Source organism: Antennarius striatus, chromosome 10, assembly GCF_040054535.1.
Source record: "Antennarius striatus isolate MH-2024 chromosome 10, ASM4005453v1, whole genome shotgun sequence".
Taxonomy (NCBI): domain Eukaryota; kingdom Metazoa; phylum Chordata; class Actinopteri; order Lophiiformes; family Antennariidae; genus Antennarius; species Antennarius striatus.
In genome coordinates this window covers 8,320,931-8,340,086 of record NC_090785.1, presented here as the reverse complement: position 1 = coordinate 8,340,086, position 19,156 = coordinate 8,320,931, and the positions used below count along the sequence as shown (strand labels likewise).

At 39.3% G+C, this 19,156-nt stretch overlaps 2 protein-coding genes across 2 annotated transcripts; both read right to left on the bottom strand.

The window, feature by feature from the left end:
* Positions 1-265: 265 nt before the first annotated feature.
* Positions 266-7,107, bottom strand: cfl1 (cofilin 1). The gene is made up of 4 exons (XM_068325888.1): positions 6,955-7,107; positions 3,030-3,340; positions 2,567-2,643; positions 266-1,268 (listed from the first exon to the last, which is right to left on the bottom strand). The coding sequence occupies exons 1-4, from the start codon at positions 6,955-6,957 to the stop codon at positions 1,156-1,158; spliced, it is 504 nt and encodes a 167-aa protein (XP_068181989.1). The 5' UTR covers positions 6,958-7,107; the 3' UTR covers positions 266-1,155.
* A 1,733-nt stretch (positions 7,108-8,840) lies between these two features.
* On the bottom strand, positions 8,841-19,050 carry atl3 (atlastin 3). Its single transcript, XM_068325986.1, has 14 exons — positions 18,923-19,050; positions 16,976-17,198; positions 15,729-15,863; positions 15,066-15,170; positions 14,933-14,983; positions 13,696-13,752; positions 13,491-13,583; positions 13,256-13,394; positions 13,020-13,147; positions 12,882-12,938; positions 12,733-12,804; positions 12,435-12,626; positions 11,978-12,217; positions 8,841-10,794 (listed from the first exon to the last, which is right to left on the bottom strand). The coding sequence occupies exons 2-14, from the start codon at positions 17,177-17,179 to the stop codon at positions 10,732-10,734; spliced, it is 1,536 nt and encodes a 511-aa protein (XP_068182087.1). The 5' UTR covers positions 17,180-17,198; positions 18,923-19,050; the 3' UTR covers positions 8,841-10,731.
* Positions 19,051-19,156: the final 106 nt, after the last annotated feature.

Below are 19,156 nucleotides of genomic sequence, written 5' to 3'. Positions count from 1 at the left end.
GTTTCCCCCCTGTGGCCACGATGGGTACTACAGCAATAAAAGGCCTTGAACTTCACATGGATTTATTCCGGTTTGGCAAAATTAATTTCGGAATCAAAGCTAATGGTTCAAAAACAGGCAAAATTTGGGTTCAAATTTTGAGTGTAACTATTTGATGTTTCTGGTGTTCCGTGAAAGTTAATAGAGTATTTGAGTTTTATGACCGTCCCCAAGATGTCAAAACAGTAGTTTCACAAGTAACAAAGGGTAGAAAGAGCCAAACAAATCAGTAGTTTAGTGCTTTTTATTAGAGATAAGGAGACAATACAAAACATCAACCATTCAATATTCAGTCTCAACTCTGACCGCTAGTCTTTCAAAAACACATCACTCCCCATCAAACCTTCATAACACCAATTTTCAGTCAAGAGGAAGCTGCTTTTAACAAATACAAGGAATGTTGTCCATTTACTACATCAAATGTAATGGTTTTCTGACCCAGAACTGGAAAAAAAAAAGGAATCATTCAAGTTTTGGAATTTGCATGTTTAAAAAGGGAGGAAAAAAAAACAATAACAAAAAATATATTTATATTTATAACCGCGCTCCCACAGAAAAAGTTTTGTTACATCTTGTGCAATCAAGTGAATTAGTTTATACTTCACCTAGTCTCAACTACACACACGTACAAAACTTAACTAGAAGTTTGGCCCAAAAAAAAAAGAAAAAAGAAAACAAAAACCATAGGAATGATTATTTATCAGGAATCAATGGTTGGAAAATGTAAGCTTTTTTTTCCAGTCCCTTTCTTTCTCCCCCTGCAATCATTCAAACAGAACCAGGAAAGAACAAAAACCTGTCCACAAACATGAACAATATGTGTATTTAAATTTATCATCCTTCAGTCATAGTTCAATTTGTTCCTTGGTGTGAGTTACGTACTGTACATATTCTTGATGCTGTACTAACTGGAATAACAAGTCTGCATTTGTTGAATTTTGTTTACTCATTTTTTTTGTCACTCTACCCTAAACCCACCCACGAAGTCCCACAATTGCTGGTTCTGCTTTTGATCCACATCAATCTGGAATGATGAACAGCTAAACCCAAACGGATGTGTCTGAAAGGCCTCAACAATCGAAGCCGGTAGGAGGGGTGGGGGTGGGGGTGGGGTATTTATATAGGGCTTCCTTCCAGGCTGACTACTGAAGAGCCACCAAGCTTTTCTGCTAGGGTGTGCCGATCTTTGAGGTCTTCCAAACCATTCACCTGCCACTCGTGCTTAATACCTGCAGGTGGAAAAATTTTAGAATTACAACATTGAAAAAGATTTTAGGAAAATGAAATTGATCTTATTCTCACTTTAATTAAACACTTTTTGATAAGTATGACACCTGTGCATCTAGTCAGCCGATCTGATCAACATCTAGTAGCAGCAGTGGAGGTAATAAACGGATATGAATCATAAAATATTTTTTTCTAATAAAAATGATATGGTGACACCATTCATGAACAAAATAGTAGAAAATAGCCACTGACAAAGGTTTTTGGACTCTTACGTTGGGTATAACAGCCAATAGTAGATGTATCGGGCACAACTAATATGTGAGAGGTCTGATTGTAGCTGATAAGTGTCTTATTGGTCATTTCAAGCAATACAAAAAGCATAGAGTAATATGACTACACAAATCTGTCCTCCACATTGTGATTTAAAGCTCTAAAGTCAACTCGTGCGAAACCAACTCTAACAATAGATGAGAGATGGTGAGTTAAAGCTAATGGTTACTTTAAGACATTATGAGAGTCACATGAGAGGTTAACTATATCAGTAGATTTAACAGCAGACTATAATATCAGACATAAGTTTGACAGATAATCCAGGCTTAAGCGATACATTTGGAAGAGGAAGACTGGAAGAACAAAGAAATCAAAATTGTGTAGATGCATATCTGCCTATGTAATACGACAGAATTATATTTGTGTGTTTTATCAACTCCCTTGCATTATCCTCTCAGAATTCAGCTCATCGAATTAAAAGCAGAATATGAAGAGATGCTGTCATGACCTAATAAAACTTTTCACCAGTATCTAATGTAAGATATCGGTTTAAAAAAACACACACAAAAAAAACCCAAACAAAAAAAAAAAGCACCGTGACTTTGCTTTAGGCAACAGGAAACAATATTAACAGAAACCAGAAGGGCTCCTCCTACCCAGGGTAAAACTGCCCAGAGCTTCCTGGATCTTCTGAACAATAACATTGTTCTCCAGAGATCTGATTGGACAGCAGGCTGTGCTATTCAATGTTTTGATCTGTTATCTCTCAGCCAGCTGCAGAACACGATAGATGTACAGCTCTAGTTGCCACGCTGCTAAAAGGGGAACTGGTGTCATCGCACTGAGCACCCAGACTTAACCCTGAAGTTACTTAAACCACAAACCAAACATTAGGTTCCGGGCCAGACAAGCTACAGGATGTACAGATCCTCTGTAGTACCCTCTGGGTCTGAGGGATAATTCTCTGAGTGCATCTTTCATTTCCAGCCATGGGTTACATGTGTTTAATGGGGTTTATGTTCATATTTACCTTCAAACTTTCTCTTGATTGCATCTTTTGAGCTGGCATAAATCATCTTGCTCTTCAAGGGGGCAGAATCTGGAGCCCTGCAAGAGGAGGGAGGGTTATTACAGTCAAACATCATCTTAACTCATTGGCTGCCAGCTCTTTGGAGCAATTGCTCTCCGTTGGTAGACTTTCTCCGACACGCCAGACATTTATGTTTTTTTTTCCTGCTCAAACCAACACCTTTTGTGCTCGCTGACATACGAACACTTTTTTGAATTATCTTCCACTGATACTCTGTTCGGTAACTGGATCAGTTGTCATGACGCTAAACTCCATGATTAGAAGCCTGATTTTCACTGACTATCTCGACAAGAAGGTCCCCCAGCCCTCCGCTTTGAAACACGGAGTTGACATCTATAGTTGTCATTGGTAGCCAGTGAGTTAATGATTGTCATGAAACCTTCGATGTCTGACAACAACTCACCAGAAGATGAAGACCAGGTCCTCCTTCTTGGTTTCTTTGGTCTCATACGTGGCGTCATACAGGGCGTAGCGGCAGTCGTCTGGAGGAAGCATCTTCACAAAGTGCTGATAGGGATCCTGGACGGTGGTTCCCAAGTCACCGAGCAGGATCTCTTTGCCGTCATCCAGAACGATATTCTTGAGGTCCTTGCTAATGCAGAACAGAATGGCCTTCTTCCTCTTCCTTTTCTCATCCTCATTCGCCTGAGCCTTACGCACCTTCATATCGTTGAAGACTGCAATAACGTCATCTGTGACTTTCACACCGGAGGCCTGTGGAGGAGACAAATTGTTATTTGAGTTTTTACATTTATGACTTAATTCTGGATCTATGCACTAGAATACCTGGCAGATTTTGGGTATGACTGAAACTTCCTTACAATCATAATTCAAGGGGTCTTAACAGAATATTTGTTTGAATGATCCCGTACCATTTTCATGACCCATGATTGATTCATAACTCTGGTAATATGAAAAAAACAACAACAACAACAACATAATCGAGCTTTAACAGTACAACAGTCAATAAGAGCAAAAGGATTGACCAACACAATCAAAGTTTTCCAAAATAATCATGTCCAAATATGGTCGTCTTCAAAAATCTAAAACCAAATGTTTGAATTTTTATTTAGAGCAGGATTAGCTAACCTAAACTGATACCAAGTTTCCATCAGTAAACAATTCAACCCATAATGAAAGTCAAGTCATTAATGCAGCTACCACATGAATAAAAAGGATAACAGTTGACACATTATAACAGAAAACAAAAAGTTTTAATGAAGACACCAAGACGTTTACGTTCACATTTATAACGCTTAAGGGCCAAGTCACTTGAAGTGTCTGTAGATACACTATAAACTCACTGGATTCACAAGGTTATCAAAAATAAATATTTGCTGCTTTGAAAATAAGGACTCTGGAAAGTTGTGATGTGATATTAAACAAATGACCGCCCTCAGAAAATAACTGACATACTGAACAATAGCAAAAAGTAATTTGTCAGCTGCAACGCTCCTTTAGCAAAAGTTGTGTCTGAATGATCCATCAGCTAACGTCAGTTTCACCAGGTCATAAGTGTTGACTTTAGCAAGGCAAATACAACAGAGTGTGAAAAAAAGCCTGAAAGGGTGGCATTATGATTATCACACACACACAAGCGCAAGCACATACACCCCTGTGCACACGCACACACACACAAAGCAGGAATGCTCCTTACGAGGCAGACTGATAAGAGATTGAAATACAAGCTGTTAGCCCTGCTCAGGGTGGTGGTGGAAGACTCAAGTTGAGTACTTAAATCTAAGAATAACACTCTATGTAATATATTTGGTATACATCAGTGCAACATGAAAAGTTCAGTCTATACAATGTTTTTTTACTTTCAATCATTTTATCATGCATAAGCTCAAACTGGAATACTTTAGGACAAATAAAGAACTGTGTGTCCAAAGTCCAGCCTGAACATGAATAATCATCTGTACAGAGAGCAGGTGTGTCTATGTTTCTGTCACAATGTCACATACAATGGAAGAACTTATTTCCGCAAATGCAAGAATAACCATGTGACTCTACCATAAAGATGACCGTGTGGGTGAGGGTGCGGCCATGAATTCAGTGTTTCAGTGCAGGGTTCATTCAAAGACAATGAGGCTTCTGTAGGATTCAAGTCACATCGCAGTCACAGCTGCTCCTCAAACCCACTGAATCAGGTCTTCTGACTCTGCTTAAGGCACCCTTCACAGGAAAATGCTGCCTCAGGAGAAGATGGAAGAAAACTGCTATCTACCAGCCCCAGTAACACATCAATGGGGGGGGGGACAATGAAAAGGAAATAATGGGACCGGGAAGACGGGAAACAAAAGGAACCTCACAGCACAGGCAGCACTATGTGTTTGCTCAAGGCGTAAAAGACCTGAATGAGATAACAGTGAATTTCAGAGTAATAATTAACCAGCAAACAAATTTGCCCACTTCCTTAACTTCAATTTTCAATTAAAAAAACTGTACTTGATAGGTTTTCATGTTCCTTCAAATAACCTCAAAATCTGTTTCAAAAATATTTCAGCCAAACCAGTTTTTATATATTTACATTATGACTGCACCCATCTGTGTCACTGCATGTCTCACTGATTATCCCTAAGAAATCACTATGACTACATGTTCAGTATGTTTCATTGTTCCATACACAAAAAAAAGATTAGACCTATTAAAGTAAAAAAAAACCTTCATGTTTCCACTCACTTTAACCCGGTTCCTGTTTTCCAGTTGCTGTGGGACTTTAATGCCACCATGGTGATCTTTTTGCTTTTACTTTTATCTAATCTCAATCACTGATACCGTTTTACAGGAGACAAGGTACAAGTGACTCAACACTAATTTAATTTACAGCCCAATTTTTTAAATTTCTAAAACAATTGGTGATAACAAAATAAAAGACAAATTTCGCCTGCAAGTGCCATTACTTATTCTTTAAAAAGGCCATAGTAATGGTGTGCCACAGGCAGATTTAGTTGATGTCAGGCTAGAAATCCTGCAGTCATCAATAAATAAGACGGACGTTAACACTAAATTGTAATACATAATAATAGATTACAATAATAGATTACAGCTATGAGGTACTAGTATGATTTTTAAGGCATTGTTTTCTATCCGTTGTCTTTTTACAGTGCTGATGACAATGCAGTAATACTTAAAAGGAATCCATCTGCTAACTCCCAAATGTAACGAGCTCAGGGTGAATCTGAACGGATGTAAATGACAGCAAAAAAGAAGGAAGACGCGCAAATCCGTACGATTAAGACGCACAGACAGCGGCCCGTTAGCTCCCGTTAGCGGATCCAGCCACCAAACTGCATTACATAACGGTGACAATTCCGACAAATGTCTGCTACATTATCACTGGTTCGGGTCAACGTGAGGGCATGTCAAATTACAGAACAACAAATAGAATTGTGGAATCGTAATAATTCCACACCAACTAAAATGGTCTTTGCACCAAATTCAGGGTGGGGCCGTGAATGCAGCATACGCACATGTGAGCGCTAGCTTGCTATATAAGGAAATTCTAAACGCTCCGTTCGTTTGTCAATTCATTCATTTTGTGGCAGAGGTTAACTCGTCCAGAAACACACAAATTAACCATCTAGTATGACAATGAATTGAGAGCGATTTGTTTTACAGCACGTACACAGCCTGCGTCCGCAATGCTAGTAGCGACGAAGCCGTGAACCGTTACAGACAAAGAGCGACAAAATCACAGTTAGCTCCAGAACGGCTGTCATTTTCTGCCGTTGCTAACCTAAGCTAGCCCAGCTAACAATACCGTTAGCATGATAAGTGCTAGCCCGAGGCGACGCTGCACCTGCCAGCCGACGCTACGCCGCTATTGTGTAGAGGCACCGAGTAGAAAGAGCAAAATAACGGAAACCCGCTGCATTATCACCCGGACGTAACCGGGTCATAATAACGGTGTGAATGCTTATACAGTACAAACTCTTGTTGCTCGGTGAAACTAGGGACGTGGGTGATATTGCGCTAGTTGTTACGGAATGTTAGATATTTTTTTTCCCATGTCTATTACAACAATCTTGTAAAAAAAAAAAAAAAAAAAAAAAAAAAGGCAGTTAAATTCAAGTGTAATTTAATTGAAATCTAAAAGCACAAATGGCTGCCTAACCTTTCGGATAGCAAAGCTGTTTGCTGCCTAGCATTAGCGCTAGCAGCGGCTACTGCGGCACAAGAGCGGTTTACTAGGTCTGATGCCAAAACATAATCAATGAGCTAAAAAATTAACACAAATTCACCACGAACATTCCTTAATCTATACGTGAAGTTTCTATTACTGTCAAACTAGCTACAGTGTACAGCGTGAAGGCTAGTAGACTTACCATTGCAGCAGTTCTGAGTAGGTCAGCGTCTGGTTAGAAACTGAATGGACAATGATGATGAATTGTAGAGCTCGCTCCCAGACTGGATGCGCGACGTGGATGCGCTTCAAAGCGCGGCACCGACCTTACAGACGTGCACGAGCGGGCGTGCACGGTGGTCAACCACGACTTCTCTTTAGTGGTAATATTGACCTAAATATTTGTCGCATGTGGTTGAAAAAAGAGGGATGTAGAATTATTTGATAATTTTAGTGCAGTGTCTCACACACTGAATAGGCAACACAACACCATAAAAACAAAAGTTCCACATTTCAAGTGTCATTAAAAGGGGATACTATTTGGCATGATTATGTGGAAAACAACACTCCGTTATTATATTTTTAAAAAATTCTCATTATGTCTATTGTCCTTTTCCTGTGATATCACCTTATATTCTTTATTCTCAAGAATGATCAGGAAACTTGCGTGTGCACCATTGATTCTTGATTCATATTTGGAATTAGACAGATTACAATTAAATATGGTGACACTTACTTTATTATTATTATTATAACATGCTATCAAACTGTGAAGAGTCCTATAAAACCTGCACTGTAATCTCACTGACAGTTTAAAAATGTGTGCAATTAATTATCGCGTGATGGATGATTCTATTTGCCGCTGCATTGGTCGACACTCAGCAGCCAGTCGGACACAGAGAGAAATTCTTCCTTTCTCCTTCCCCCTCACTCCTCCCTTTCAAACTCTCCCCTCCCCTCCGAGCGGTTTTTGTTGGACTCACTTCCAAATATGGAAGCGAACGGTGAGCCGCGGCCGCCGGTGCACGCGCCTCGCTCACAGCACGAGGGTCGGGCCCCGACGCTCATCACCATATATGGAAACAAGGGACACGAAATTTGCTGTAGCGGATTTTTGTGCATGGCATCTGGTGGATGGGAGAGAGAGACAGAGAGGCTGTGTGAGGATGAGGAGCAGCGGCAGACTTCCTACTGCCTAGTAGGAAGGAGGACGAGTCGACAAGCAGGGAGCTGAAAACACATTCTGCACTGAATGAAATGATGCTGTAACCATATTCTCCCAGCTGACATGTTGGATATTATTAAGCACAAAACATAACTGTAAATAAATTTATTACGCTGTATAAAAAACACATACTGAAACAGTGTTTATTTTCACTCTTGACATATTAGTTCTGTCAACAACTGGTGTGGGACATATTTAAAAACTAGATTTTGTCCAGTGTTGAAGCTGATCTGAGGAAGATGAATATTCAGGTTGAGTGTTTTAGATTATTCAATAATGTAAGATGGGGAATTTGTGCCCACACAATTTGATAGCAAAATTAAAAATATTCAGGTACAGAAAACTCATGTGAACCCCACTATTCTACATCTATTCTTGTCAATAAATTATATATTGTGAGGACAATGTGTATTTGGGGAAACAGGGATGGGTAAACACTATGTAGCTGGGAAAATGCAGATCCCAAACTGAATGCATGTGTCTGTGAAAGGTAAAACATATTAAAAAGATCTATACCAGCCATTATGGAATATCATATTTTTCTAATAGTATCAAGTACTGATGATAAACATATGATCCAATCAGGGCCATGGAATTACGTATAACTTTGTTTGAGGCACATCCAAATAAAGGAACGTTACCATGGTGACATCATAGCATGCTATGGCTTGAGTGCAATGATAGAATAATTCATAGTTTAGTATATAACATTTCACTCTTCCTACTCTACATTAGACCTACTGTTGATACTGCATATGAATGTTTTTATAAATTATAACTAGGATAATTGAATCAAACAAAAACAACATTTTTACTTCATTGTTCATGAACCCATCGAAAAAAACAGATTGGAAAGAAACCAACAGCTTCAAACTTTTATTTGTTCTCTACAAAACAGCATTTCTCAAGGCAAGGCCACAATTGCTCTGCAGATGATTACATTTGCTGCTAATACAGTATTGCATGCATTTATTCCACTTTTGGACTGAGCTATGTGCAAAAAGCACTGAAGAGGAAGGATAGTGCAAGAGTAAGTATTTGTACATCCCAAAGTGCCCTCCTCTGGTGGAATGGTACAAACATGGAATGTGCAAAAAAAAAAAAGTTGAAAATCATCAATTAGGAGAGTCTCTAATACTCTTTCTTTTTTGACTCGGTCTTCCTATGTCTCATACCTACATCTTCATGTGTTTTTGTGTTTATTATAAATCCCAACATGTGAGGAGTCAACTTTTGCTCTATAATACAATGTTGTAGCATTATATCTTCCTGTCTGAAGAAAGCAAAAACTCCACCTCACTATCCAATGCTCCATGAAAGAATCTGAATTTCATCATCATATTAGAGATTTTAGGAATAGTAGGGTCCTTAAATCCACTGCGTGAATCCTTCTGAGGTGGACTGAGGAAATTTTATATGAAATCAATTTTTGAAGTCATATTTCTGAATTCTTACGGAATACGAGCAATGCTGTAGTAAGTGAAATGAACTATTTCAGAGCAGCCATATTGTAAATTTCAACTATAAACTGCATCACAGTGACGTGGAGCTCAGAACATACGCTACAAATGGTCCCTGAAGCTGCATCAACATACAGAGGCACTCTGACAGCCGCTGAATCCATTCAGGATCTGTTTGAGTGATGTTACTTAAAAGAGAAAAACAAATGGCTCAGCCATTTATTTTGTGGGTTTTTAGTGCTTATTAGTTGTGCTTGTTTGGCAATTCTAACACAATGCTTATAATTTGTTCCAAGTGTGTTTACCATTGTTATGAATTGTGGTCAATGGCTTTTTGAGACATTTCCAGTAATAATGTACTCTTGTTTACACTGCACTAGGTTTTTAATCTTATATTTTCTGAGGTAAGTAGAGATAAGAATACAAGGCAGAACAACAGTAATATTTAAAGCTAATTCTTTGGCTGACTGGTCACTAGTTTTATTATGCTGGGAGTTCAACATCACTGAGTATTACAATAGTGTCTTATCTTTGGAATTGTACAATTTTGCAGAGTATATTTCACTGGTAGTTTAATATAAGGTGTCAAAACCTACATAGTTAAACACATTTCCATCATGGAATAAAGACGAAGCACTTAGAACAAATGAGATCAAACAAATTTCCCATTCCAAGCAGCATTCAGAACCAACTACACTATATAGAAATTGTAACTTGTCTTCCCACTACCATGAAGTAACAGTTAACCTGCCTAGAAATTCTAATTTATGATGCATAAAGAAGAAAAAACAAACAGAATGTAACGTCTTTAAGGCAATAAGTAACAGAGTAAATGCAGTAACAAAGAATGTGCATTTAAGCATGAGCATTAAAGCTAGCGTTTTTAAAGGTAAATGTTTGAAAATCACCCTGACTACTTCGGTCTCACAAATACACAACCAAATAAGATGCATGTTGTGTAAGTTTAAAGGTAAACCATAGACTTGTCAATTAAGACCAAATGTAAACTTGAACAGAAGTAACTGGAGTGTCTGTTAAAGACGAGTAATATCGGTAAGGTTTGAGCTCTTTCTTCCCGCTTCGATGAGTCCAGACACCATCATATAAGCTTGGACAGGCGGAGTAATGGACTTAATACAGTTGCTGGTGTGTTGGTATCATATGTTTAACTTGTGCCAATGTAATTTGGCTTCATGTTACTTCCAATGGGTGGCCTTATAAGGCTTTAGTTCTGAATGTGTGCTTGTGTTGTGCGCTGGTTACACTGCATCAAGATCACCGCATTTCAGGACCTCTAAGTGGATTTTTTAAGGTCAACAGTGCTTGCTCCTCTTGACTTGTTCATAACCACAGTGGCCTAAAGAAAGAGAAAAAAAGGAAGAGGTTGTTCTGCTGCACACAGAATTTCTCACAGGCCGTAGATAATTTAGTGAAACTTCAAACCACTTCCTCCACATTCATGTCAGACAGAGCTGGGTTCACGAAATTCATTCCACTTCTGGTTTCATGTGAGTACGCATAGCAAAGTTGAGTGAACTCTATGTGACCCCTGAGGGCTGTTAGCCTTTAGTCTCTAGTTTTTGGTTTTGTTTCTATTTCTGCTTGATATTAGATGCAGCTGATTTCAAATGTTTTATCTGACAAAAGTAAATAATTTTTCAGAAAACAATTACATGATTTACGTTATACAAAGGGGTTGTAATTGTTTGTCAGTGAGACAAAAAAAAGAGTTACTTTATTCATGTCACTGTACTGTATTACTGAGACACAAATGAAAAGATCTATGGCTTTTATGTTTGGTTTCGGTCATACCCAACTTGTGGAGTTTCAAAAGGAAACTGCCAAGTTGTTTTCAGAAAGGGAAAAGGCCTGGTGAGCATTATCAAGCGTCATCAGTGAGAAGGTGAGCCTGCTTCCCAGAAGGTCCAACATAGTACAGAAACTACACCTCTCTGGTGGTGGCACTAACGCAGCTGTGGGCCAATGTCTGTCATAATCAAACAGAAAATCTGACATTCCTTTTTCATGCAAGAACCAGCCTGATGGAGGAGAAAAAAATGGCAAGATTTGATTATTTTTTAAAATAATTTTGCATGTCTTCCACAAGAGATTGTTTAAATGAGGAACTATTCTCATGCTTAACCTGCACTTTCAAGTCTGGCTGTTCAAAAAACAACAACAGAAAATTCAACCTTTCATCTTATTGCTGCAACTAGTTCCTCCCCAGTACATCCCTGTCAGAGTGAAGTCTGCTTGTGCAGACCATGATATAAACTTGATATTTTTGAAACGGAACTCTTCCTGTTGTTTTTATTACACATTTTTGCCAGGTGAGTTCAATGTTTGCTTCAAACTTATTTTTCCATCCCTAGAACTGCTGGAGTACACTTCTGTACTTCCCAGTTGTATCCATCGCAAACTCTTGTGGGTATGCGTATTTAAAACAATGGTTGCCAGCATCACATTATGAATTAAAATCTCTGAAAAAGAGCAGACATCAGTACACAACACTTCACTGCCACCAGCCCTGTTATTCTCACCTGCTCCAGGACGACACCTGCAGCCTGGTCAATGGCTCCTCCGACAGTCTGGTACCGACCAGAGTAGCGGATGAACGTCCATGTCAGCATGGCCATCATGACCGCACCCAGAGTACAGTCACAAACCAAGGCAAAGGTCGCCAGGCCCACGAAGAGAAACACTCCTGACAACACATAGAGGAGGCACACCAGGACAAACAGCACCGCAGGCGTCCGGAAGGCGCTGAAGAGATTTTTTGACTTGAACAGCAAAGAAAAAATTGGACAATTCAAAACATTGAATTGAAAACAGCAGTGGATGCAAAAATGTTGTATTAAAATTTTTTAAATATTTGTTTTGAATATTAGAGAATGTTAGGTATTTTTGATAAGATGTGGTTCATTTTTTTGTTTTTTTAGAAAAACATTGAAATAGATAATAAATAAAGTTACATCAGGTAGACTGAAAGGTCTTCACCTCATTGTGCTTGCTGAGTGACTGCCATGTCTCCTCCAGCTCTGCCTCTAGCTGTGCTTGGTAACGGTCACAAAACTCTTGTCCTCCCATCTTCTTGGTTGAGGAGAAGGTGCGAAGAGCCTCTTGTAAGTAAAAATTGTGTTTTTCCACCAGAGAGTCAGGAGCCACGTAAGGCAAGTCTCCTCCACACACCTTAGAAAAGAAACAAAACGTAATGAGAAAAAACATGACTGCAGTCAGGCTCATCAGTTCCCTTTAAGTTGGTTTTTTTTTCATTTTAACATGAAAATGCACCCACCTTCTCCATGTTCTTGTTATATTGATCTTTGGCTGTTGCCACGGCAGCCAGGTTATTGGCCTCTGCTGTAGCCTGGTAAGAAGGATAGACATTTTTTAGAAAGACAACAGGAAATAGCAGCAGTTTGCTAAATCTTAATTCCGCAGTACCATGAGCATCGTCTTTGGCTGTGGCAGGTCTTCTCCCTGATAAATCTTGATGTAAGCCTGGACAGACAATAACGAAAATATTAGAGAGGAAACACTAGTTTGAATTTACCAAGACAACTCAGACGGAAAATATAGTACCTTGAAAAACTCGAGCATGCCCCGGCAAGTCACTTTGTTTCCATTAATTTCTTTCTCAGCCAGGCGATCCGGGTGCAGCAGTTTAGGAATCAGGTTTCTCAGCTGCTCTTTGAAAGGGGGTGCCACATCTAAAGCATATAAATACATCCAACAACTTAACCCTGTACTCTTTGCATTGATATTCTGTAAAATTTCAACTTTAAAATGAGAAGTACACGGAAAATGGAGGATCCTACCTATCAGCTGTCCCTCAAATGAAGGGCTGGTAGCGACCTTCAGCCCAGGGTGAGGTAACAAGAAGCAGGAAATTTCAGTGAAACATGAATGGATGTGCTCTCTCACTGTCTGCAACTCCTCATGTTGGGCCTCCTTAACCTTTAAAAACCAATGCAATTGTAAGTTAAAATCACCAACTCTGTACCTAAGATTAGTGAAGTGTTTTTATTAAGCTCGCTGGTTGATGACTGGTACCTGCAACCGTTTATCCAGGAATTCATTCCCTCCTTTGAAGCCGTAGCTATACTCGTAAGGAAAGCTCCAGTCTCTGATCAGGAACATTAAAGACTGTGAAAGAACATAAAATGTATTACAGAAAAAATTAAAATATTAAAAACAAACAGCAAGGCTCTAATGTCATGTCTGAGATCAGTAACGATACATAAGGGATTTCTCTTACCTGAAAGGGCTTCAGAAAGATCTCATCCATGGCAAGACGACCGTACTCTGTGAACAGCTGTGAGGAGGAGGCAGCCATGACATAAATTAATAAATTACCAGTAAAAAAAATGTTTCTAACAGGGGCAGAAAAGGTATTTAATAAATGGTTGTTTTAAGACTTAAGATTTAGGCAGTGGTTCCCAAACTTTCTCTGCTGGGCCCCTCTTTGGTATAACATTTTCTTCACTCCAATCCAAAATGTAGTCAGTGTTTTTACTCAAACTGTAGTCTCATGTTGAATCAGAGGTGGGCAGGTGTACTGAAGGGGTCACGGATCCAGTCACTTTCTCTGGAAATTATTCTGAAGGGCAGAGACACGCGCTTCCATGCATGGGTTCTCTGTGTCCTGCAGCTTTTTTGTCTTGAAGAAATAATTTCTAAGGTTTTCAAATGAGTCCAGATTTCGATCTTTCACTCACTTCAGCAACATCTCCACTTTTCCAATGATGTGATTTTATCTGCCAGATGTGGGAGGTGTCTTGCAACTGCAAATACACTTCACTGAGTTTCTGAAACATGTCACTGAGGCATGCACGCAAGAGAGTATTCATTCCTCCACAAAACGTGTGGCATTTTACACTGCACCACCTGGTAGGCAACTTTATATGAAGCGAGTTGAGAATTTGCTGACACCAATGCAAATTTAAGGAAAGACAGCCTGTTGAGCATCACGAACTTTTCCTGAAAAACTCAAATGGGTTGTCTTTGTGCTCTAGACGTTATGTCTGCAAGTGGTGTCTTAGCTTGTTCAGCTTCAAGCTGCCACAAGCTAGCACTTTAAGACAGACCACACACTGCAGTCTGCCCTGGTTACCCACTATTATTCAGGTGAAACGGAAGGCTAAATATGCTTTATCATATCTTCTCTGTTGTGGAAGATAATTGCCTTGGAGAGACACTGGGCAGAGCATCATCCTCTGATTTCCCCCTGCCAGAAACTTGTTCAAGTTATGCTAGCTATGCTAATTTTTGATTCAATCATTCCTCCTGCACACCCTGCCCCCTTCCCACAATTACCCCAGGGGGCACGCCTCCCACTTTGGGAACCACTGGCCTTAGGAATGAGTTAAAGCTAAATCATTTTGTCTTTAGTGGAAATTCTGAAACTCATTTCAGAAACCGTACCAGAGCAGGCGTTTCTTATCCACATACCAACTGTTATCAGATTAACTCTTATCATAAAAATGTAAATAGACCTGCAGTTGCTGCAGATCGTCTTCTTGTATGTTCTGAGACAGGTTGTAGATCTGAAAAAGAAATATGGCGTAAGCATGAATTATAAGGATAACGACAGGTTGTATTAAGTGGTAATAAGATGAGCTTGGTCACCTGTATTGAGCTGGTCATTGTACTGAGGGCAAAGATGGTGGCACAGTCCTTCACGGTGGACTGGGCATCAAAGGCTCCCTGAGTGTCCATTAGCACCACCGCCACCTACAGGAGCCGGGAGACATTACAAGGACCTGACATGAACACATTGCATGACAAGACTTCTTCAAAGAAAAGGAAATTAACAGTTTAAAAACATTGAGCATAGCATTCAAATAACCAAAGCAACACGGACAGTATTATATTTCCGTTCTTGTATAAAGTTGCACAAGACTTATGGCGACTTATGGGGAGACAACAATGTATGTATAAAAACCTTTTTTATGTGCTAACACTGTTTAGTCATAAAGCCGCAACCTGACAGCTTAAACTGTGCTTAGTAACACGCCAGCACCTGTGGACTGGACTGTTTACAAGTCAACCAGTTTACAATTTGTTTTGAAAGCACCTTCGGGCTGGTAGATATTTGTTTAGCAAAGAAATTTGTTTTTGTCATTTGTCTGTTGATTGCTGTCTGCATTGTCTTGCTGTCTGATTGCTGGCTCCTTCCAGATACTCTCACTACAGATAACTAATTTTCTGACACAGCAAAAATTCTTATGAACTAGCTGGGAGCAGTTCATGGAGCAATGATAACTCTTCATTAATAAATTGTGCAAGTACCTCTGTTCCATCACTCTTTACAACAGGAAAAACTTCACTCCACAGCTGGATGCCGGTTGTTTCTGGTTCTGAACCCCCCCTCCAAGAAAATCCAGACAGCGGCTCATCATCACGCCCCAGCCAGTCTTCCTCACCCTGTGGAAATACAAGTTACATTATCAGTTTTAGGCCAGCGCCGGTACGGGCATTGTGAGTCTCTACAGAATAAAAATGACAGTTTACAACTATATTTTTTGGAAAGTGATTTGAGATAACTTTTGTTGTGATTTGGCACTACACAAAGAAAACACAATCGTCCTGAAGACAACAGGAGGAGCAAGTGTAAATTATGTATGGTCAACTTCAGTCAGGACAGAAACATTTCTCTCTCTAACATCTTGTTTGACCTGGTGGTTGTGCTACAGTAAGGGTGATGGTGTTAATACAATTATAGATTATTCAGTGAGCCCAGAAAATGTAAGGCAAACTATTTGGTTAATTTATGGCATCTTTGAGGAGTTTCAAAATGCAACACTGTGTTTATAAACCTTCACATGATGTATATTAATATTTTGTAATTTATTAATCAACAAAAACAGGCCTATTGTGGTTGCCACTGGTCCACCAGGCTGTGGTATCTCATAAAGCACAGACCTGCCTTCAACATATCAATGGCACAATCCAGGTCATGTTTCACAGTCATGGCTAGTGCGGCAATGGCATGGGATTTTATTTTTACTGCACAATTTCAGAAAATACTACAGAATGCAGCGCCCCACTTACATAATCATTAAAGTAGCAGAAGTTGTCCTCATAACACATAAAAGACATGCAGTGGATTCATATATCTATATTTTAAGTGTGAAATCTGTTAGAAAAACTCATAACCAAAAAAAAAAAAAGTAAAACAAAAATTAAAAAATAGAGAAAAGGTTTTCCCTTAAAATGAATGATACATTTTTAAAACCATTGGGTGTATGCATAGATGCCACTGCTTCATAAAGGTAATGACTAACTCTTCGTAACTTCTGTTCAGTAAACTTGTTAGTTCACATGTTAGAGCTGGGAGGGACATTGGTTTGGAATGAATCTAAAAAGCTTTCCTTCCATCTACAGATCATCAGCGGTTTTCTGGACCATCACAACTTCTGGTACGAGACAGAAGGACTCCCTGTGACCACCGTGACAATATTTCATAAACAAAGAAGCCCCATTAAATGCTGCAGAATAATATGGAGAACATTCAATGACATTATACTGTAACTCACCTTTCTGTACATGTAACGAAGCATAAAGTCAAGTAGGAAGCTCTTTCCTTTTCTGAAGGCTCCAGCCACCGACAGCACCACCACATTTTTGTCTCTGACCGCGGGAGCCAACAGAACCCGAGCCAATGCCTCTGTGTCCAAAGAAAAGGAGTGGTCCTCCTTACACACTGTGACAATCTGAACTGGACCTGGTTCAACCCCCATCCTGAAGTCGTACTGATACCTGTGAAAATCCATTCCAAAAAAATTTGGTGGAAATTAATGTTTAAACAGTTTTAGGTCTGCCAGATAGTTACGATTCATTACATCCCACTTCAAAGCAGTAATGTGTTGTAATGATCAGTGTTCGTGTGCTCGTCCGTCCATTTGTTAGTTTGTCCAACAAATATCTTCGCAACCGTTGCAGATAGAAAGATGAAACAAAAAGCACATTACACAGCTGGCAAAGGAGATGCTGACATTGGCCTTGAGGAAACTAGGTCAAGGTCAAATTTCAACTTTTGTACACTCAGGAACCAGATAAGATAGAAATACGAGGGAGGCCACTGTGAGTAAGAAAATAAATCAAAGGTAATGCTTTGATCAATGAAAGTATGTCAGGGATGTTGCAGTCTCTGACTGCCTCGGTTCTAGTTTACGTCTATTTTTGATGAATGGTGTCATAAACATGGTTGCAAAATATGCTAAAAAGTCAAAGTATAGAAAACTTGAAAAGTTTTGCTTGATAAAAAAAATCTTGGCAATTACATGATTGAAGTATGCATTGATTCAGCACAAAGGTTTTATTAAAATCAACCTGCAACAATCAACCTGGTTCAATCAAATTTTCATTACAGTATATGTTAGTAGTTTTATTCATCAATATTTATAAAACCAAATCAGCTACAATTTCTTGGAGAAAAAAAACTCTTACTTTGAATGGATTTTGTTGTTTTGTGTTGGCTGGCGCTGACATTTCACGGAAAAATTCATGTAGAATTTGAAAAAAGGCTGCTCTGGTGTGACTGTGGCGTATCGAATAATTCCACATTTTCCACCACACAACACACACACACACAAAAAAAAATCAAAAACAACACAGTTGAAAAATTAAATACAGCAACTTATTTTTATGACTAATGGACAAATGCCTGTGGTTTTTCCCAAATCATAGGACAGATTATCGTTTCAGATTTACACGGTTGTGATATTCCCATGATAATCCCACTCAAAGCTGTCTATGAGTGACAGACATGCGTTGATCTTCCTCCAACCAGACACAACATTCAGCTGTGAGTAATGTGGATTGCGGTATGTTCTCATGGCTGCCCTGCACCTTCGCCTTCAGCTATTGGATTTGGAATTCTCTCCATTGTGCTGTTCATATTAACTTCTTCAATCGAGTTCATTGTTCTCATTTTCAAGGGAGGATTTTCTCTCCCACGTTGAGGAAAGAGCTTTCATAACAGTTTGCAGGGGGTTTAAATAACCAAAGCTCCAAAACTTCACACCTCAGAAGGTGTGGCACCAACAGTAGCATACCACACATTCTGTGCCGTATGCGGATATTCTGCAGCTACAAGACCCAACAAAATTGTATCTGTATTTGCAGTGAGCAAACACAGCTGGACATAAACCCAAACCCAGTTGAGCCTTCACACTGACGGCTGCATTGTTAGTTAGCGTCAGCCACACAAACAACGCTGATTTTGGATGTACTTTTACAACTTGACGAAAGCGATACAGTTTATATTATAAGTTAACCTACATATATCCGAAAAGCTCGCCTAATAACTGAAGTAAATAATGCACAACTTTACTGGTTAAGGGTGTGTCGTGTGCATAAAACCTTAAAACAATAACAACGACAAGCTAACACTTCATCGTATGATGAAAGTTACGGTGCAACGGTCTGAATTAGCCTGTTTTGCTACTTGCATTAGCTGTCGTGTCACGAATTAATGTTACCTTTGACGTCTTCAAACGGCTTCAAGAAATTCTTATGAGAGTTGAAGACGACGTCCTGGTTTTTTCACACTGGCGTGAAAACAAAAAAAAAAGAGAACTTTTTTCCAACACGCAACTGACACTTCCGTATTTAGCTCGCGCAATGTTGATTGAGAAATGTAGTTTTCCAATTACTCCGTTCAGGTTGTTAAATGTCGAGATGAACTACAATACCCAAGATGCCAATCGTGCAGG

What these genes read in the sequence shown, in the direction of transcription:
- cfl1 (XM_068325888.1), bottom strand. An exon ending in GACCTGGTCTTCATCTTCTG is followed by an intron (nt 2,644 to 3,029) that starts GTGAGTTGTTGT and finishes CTCCTCTTGCAG; the next exon opens with GGCTCCAGATTCTGCCCCCT. An exon ending in AATCAAGAGAAAGTTTGAAG is followed by an intron (nt 1,269 to 2,566) that starts GTAAATATGAAC and finishes TTCCACCTGCAG; the next exon opens with GTATTAAGCACGAGTGGCAG.
- atl3 (XM_068325986.1), bottom strand. Translation starts at nt 17,179, where the DNA reads ATGGGGGTTGAACCAGGTCCAGTTCAGATTGTCACAGTGTGTAAGGAG. An exon ending in TAAAGAGTGATGGAACAGAG is followed by an intron (nt 15,171 to 15,728) that starts GTACTTGCACAA and finishes CGGCTCCTGTAG; the next exon opens with GTGGCGGTGGTGCTAATGGA. An exon ending in ACGATCTGCAGCAACTGCAG is followed by an intron (nt 13,753 to 14,932) that starts GTCTATTTACAT and finishes TCCTCCTCACAG; the next exon opens with CTGTTCACAGAGTACGGTCG.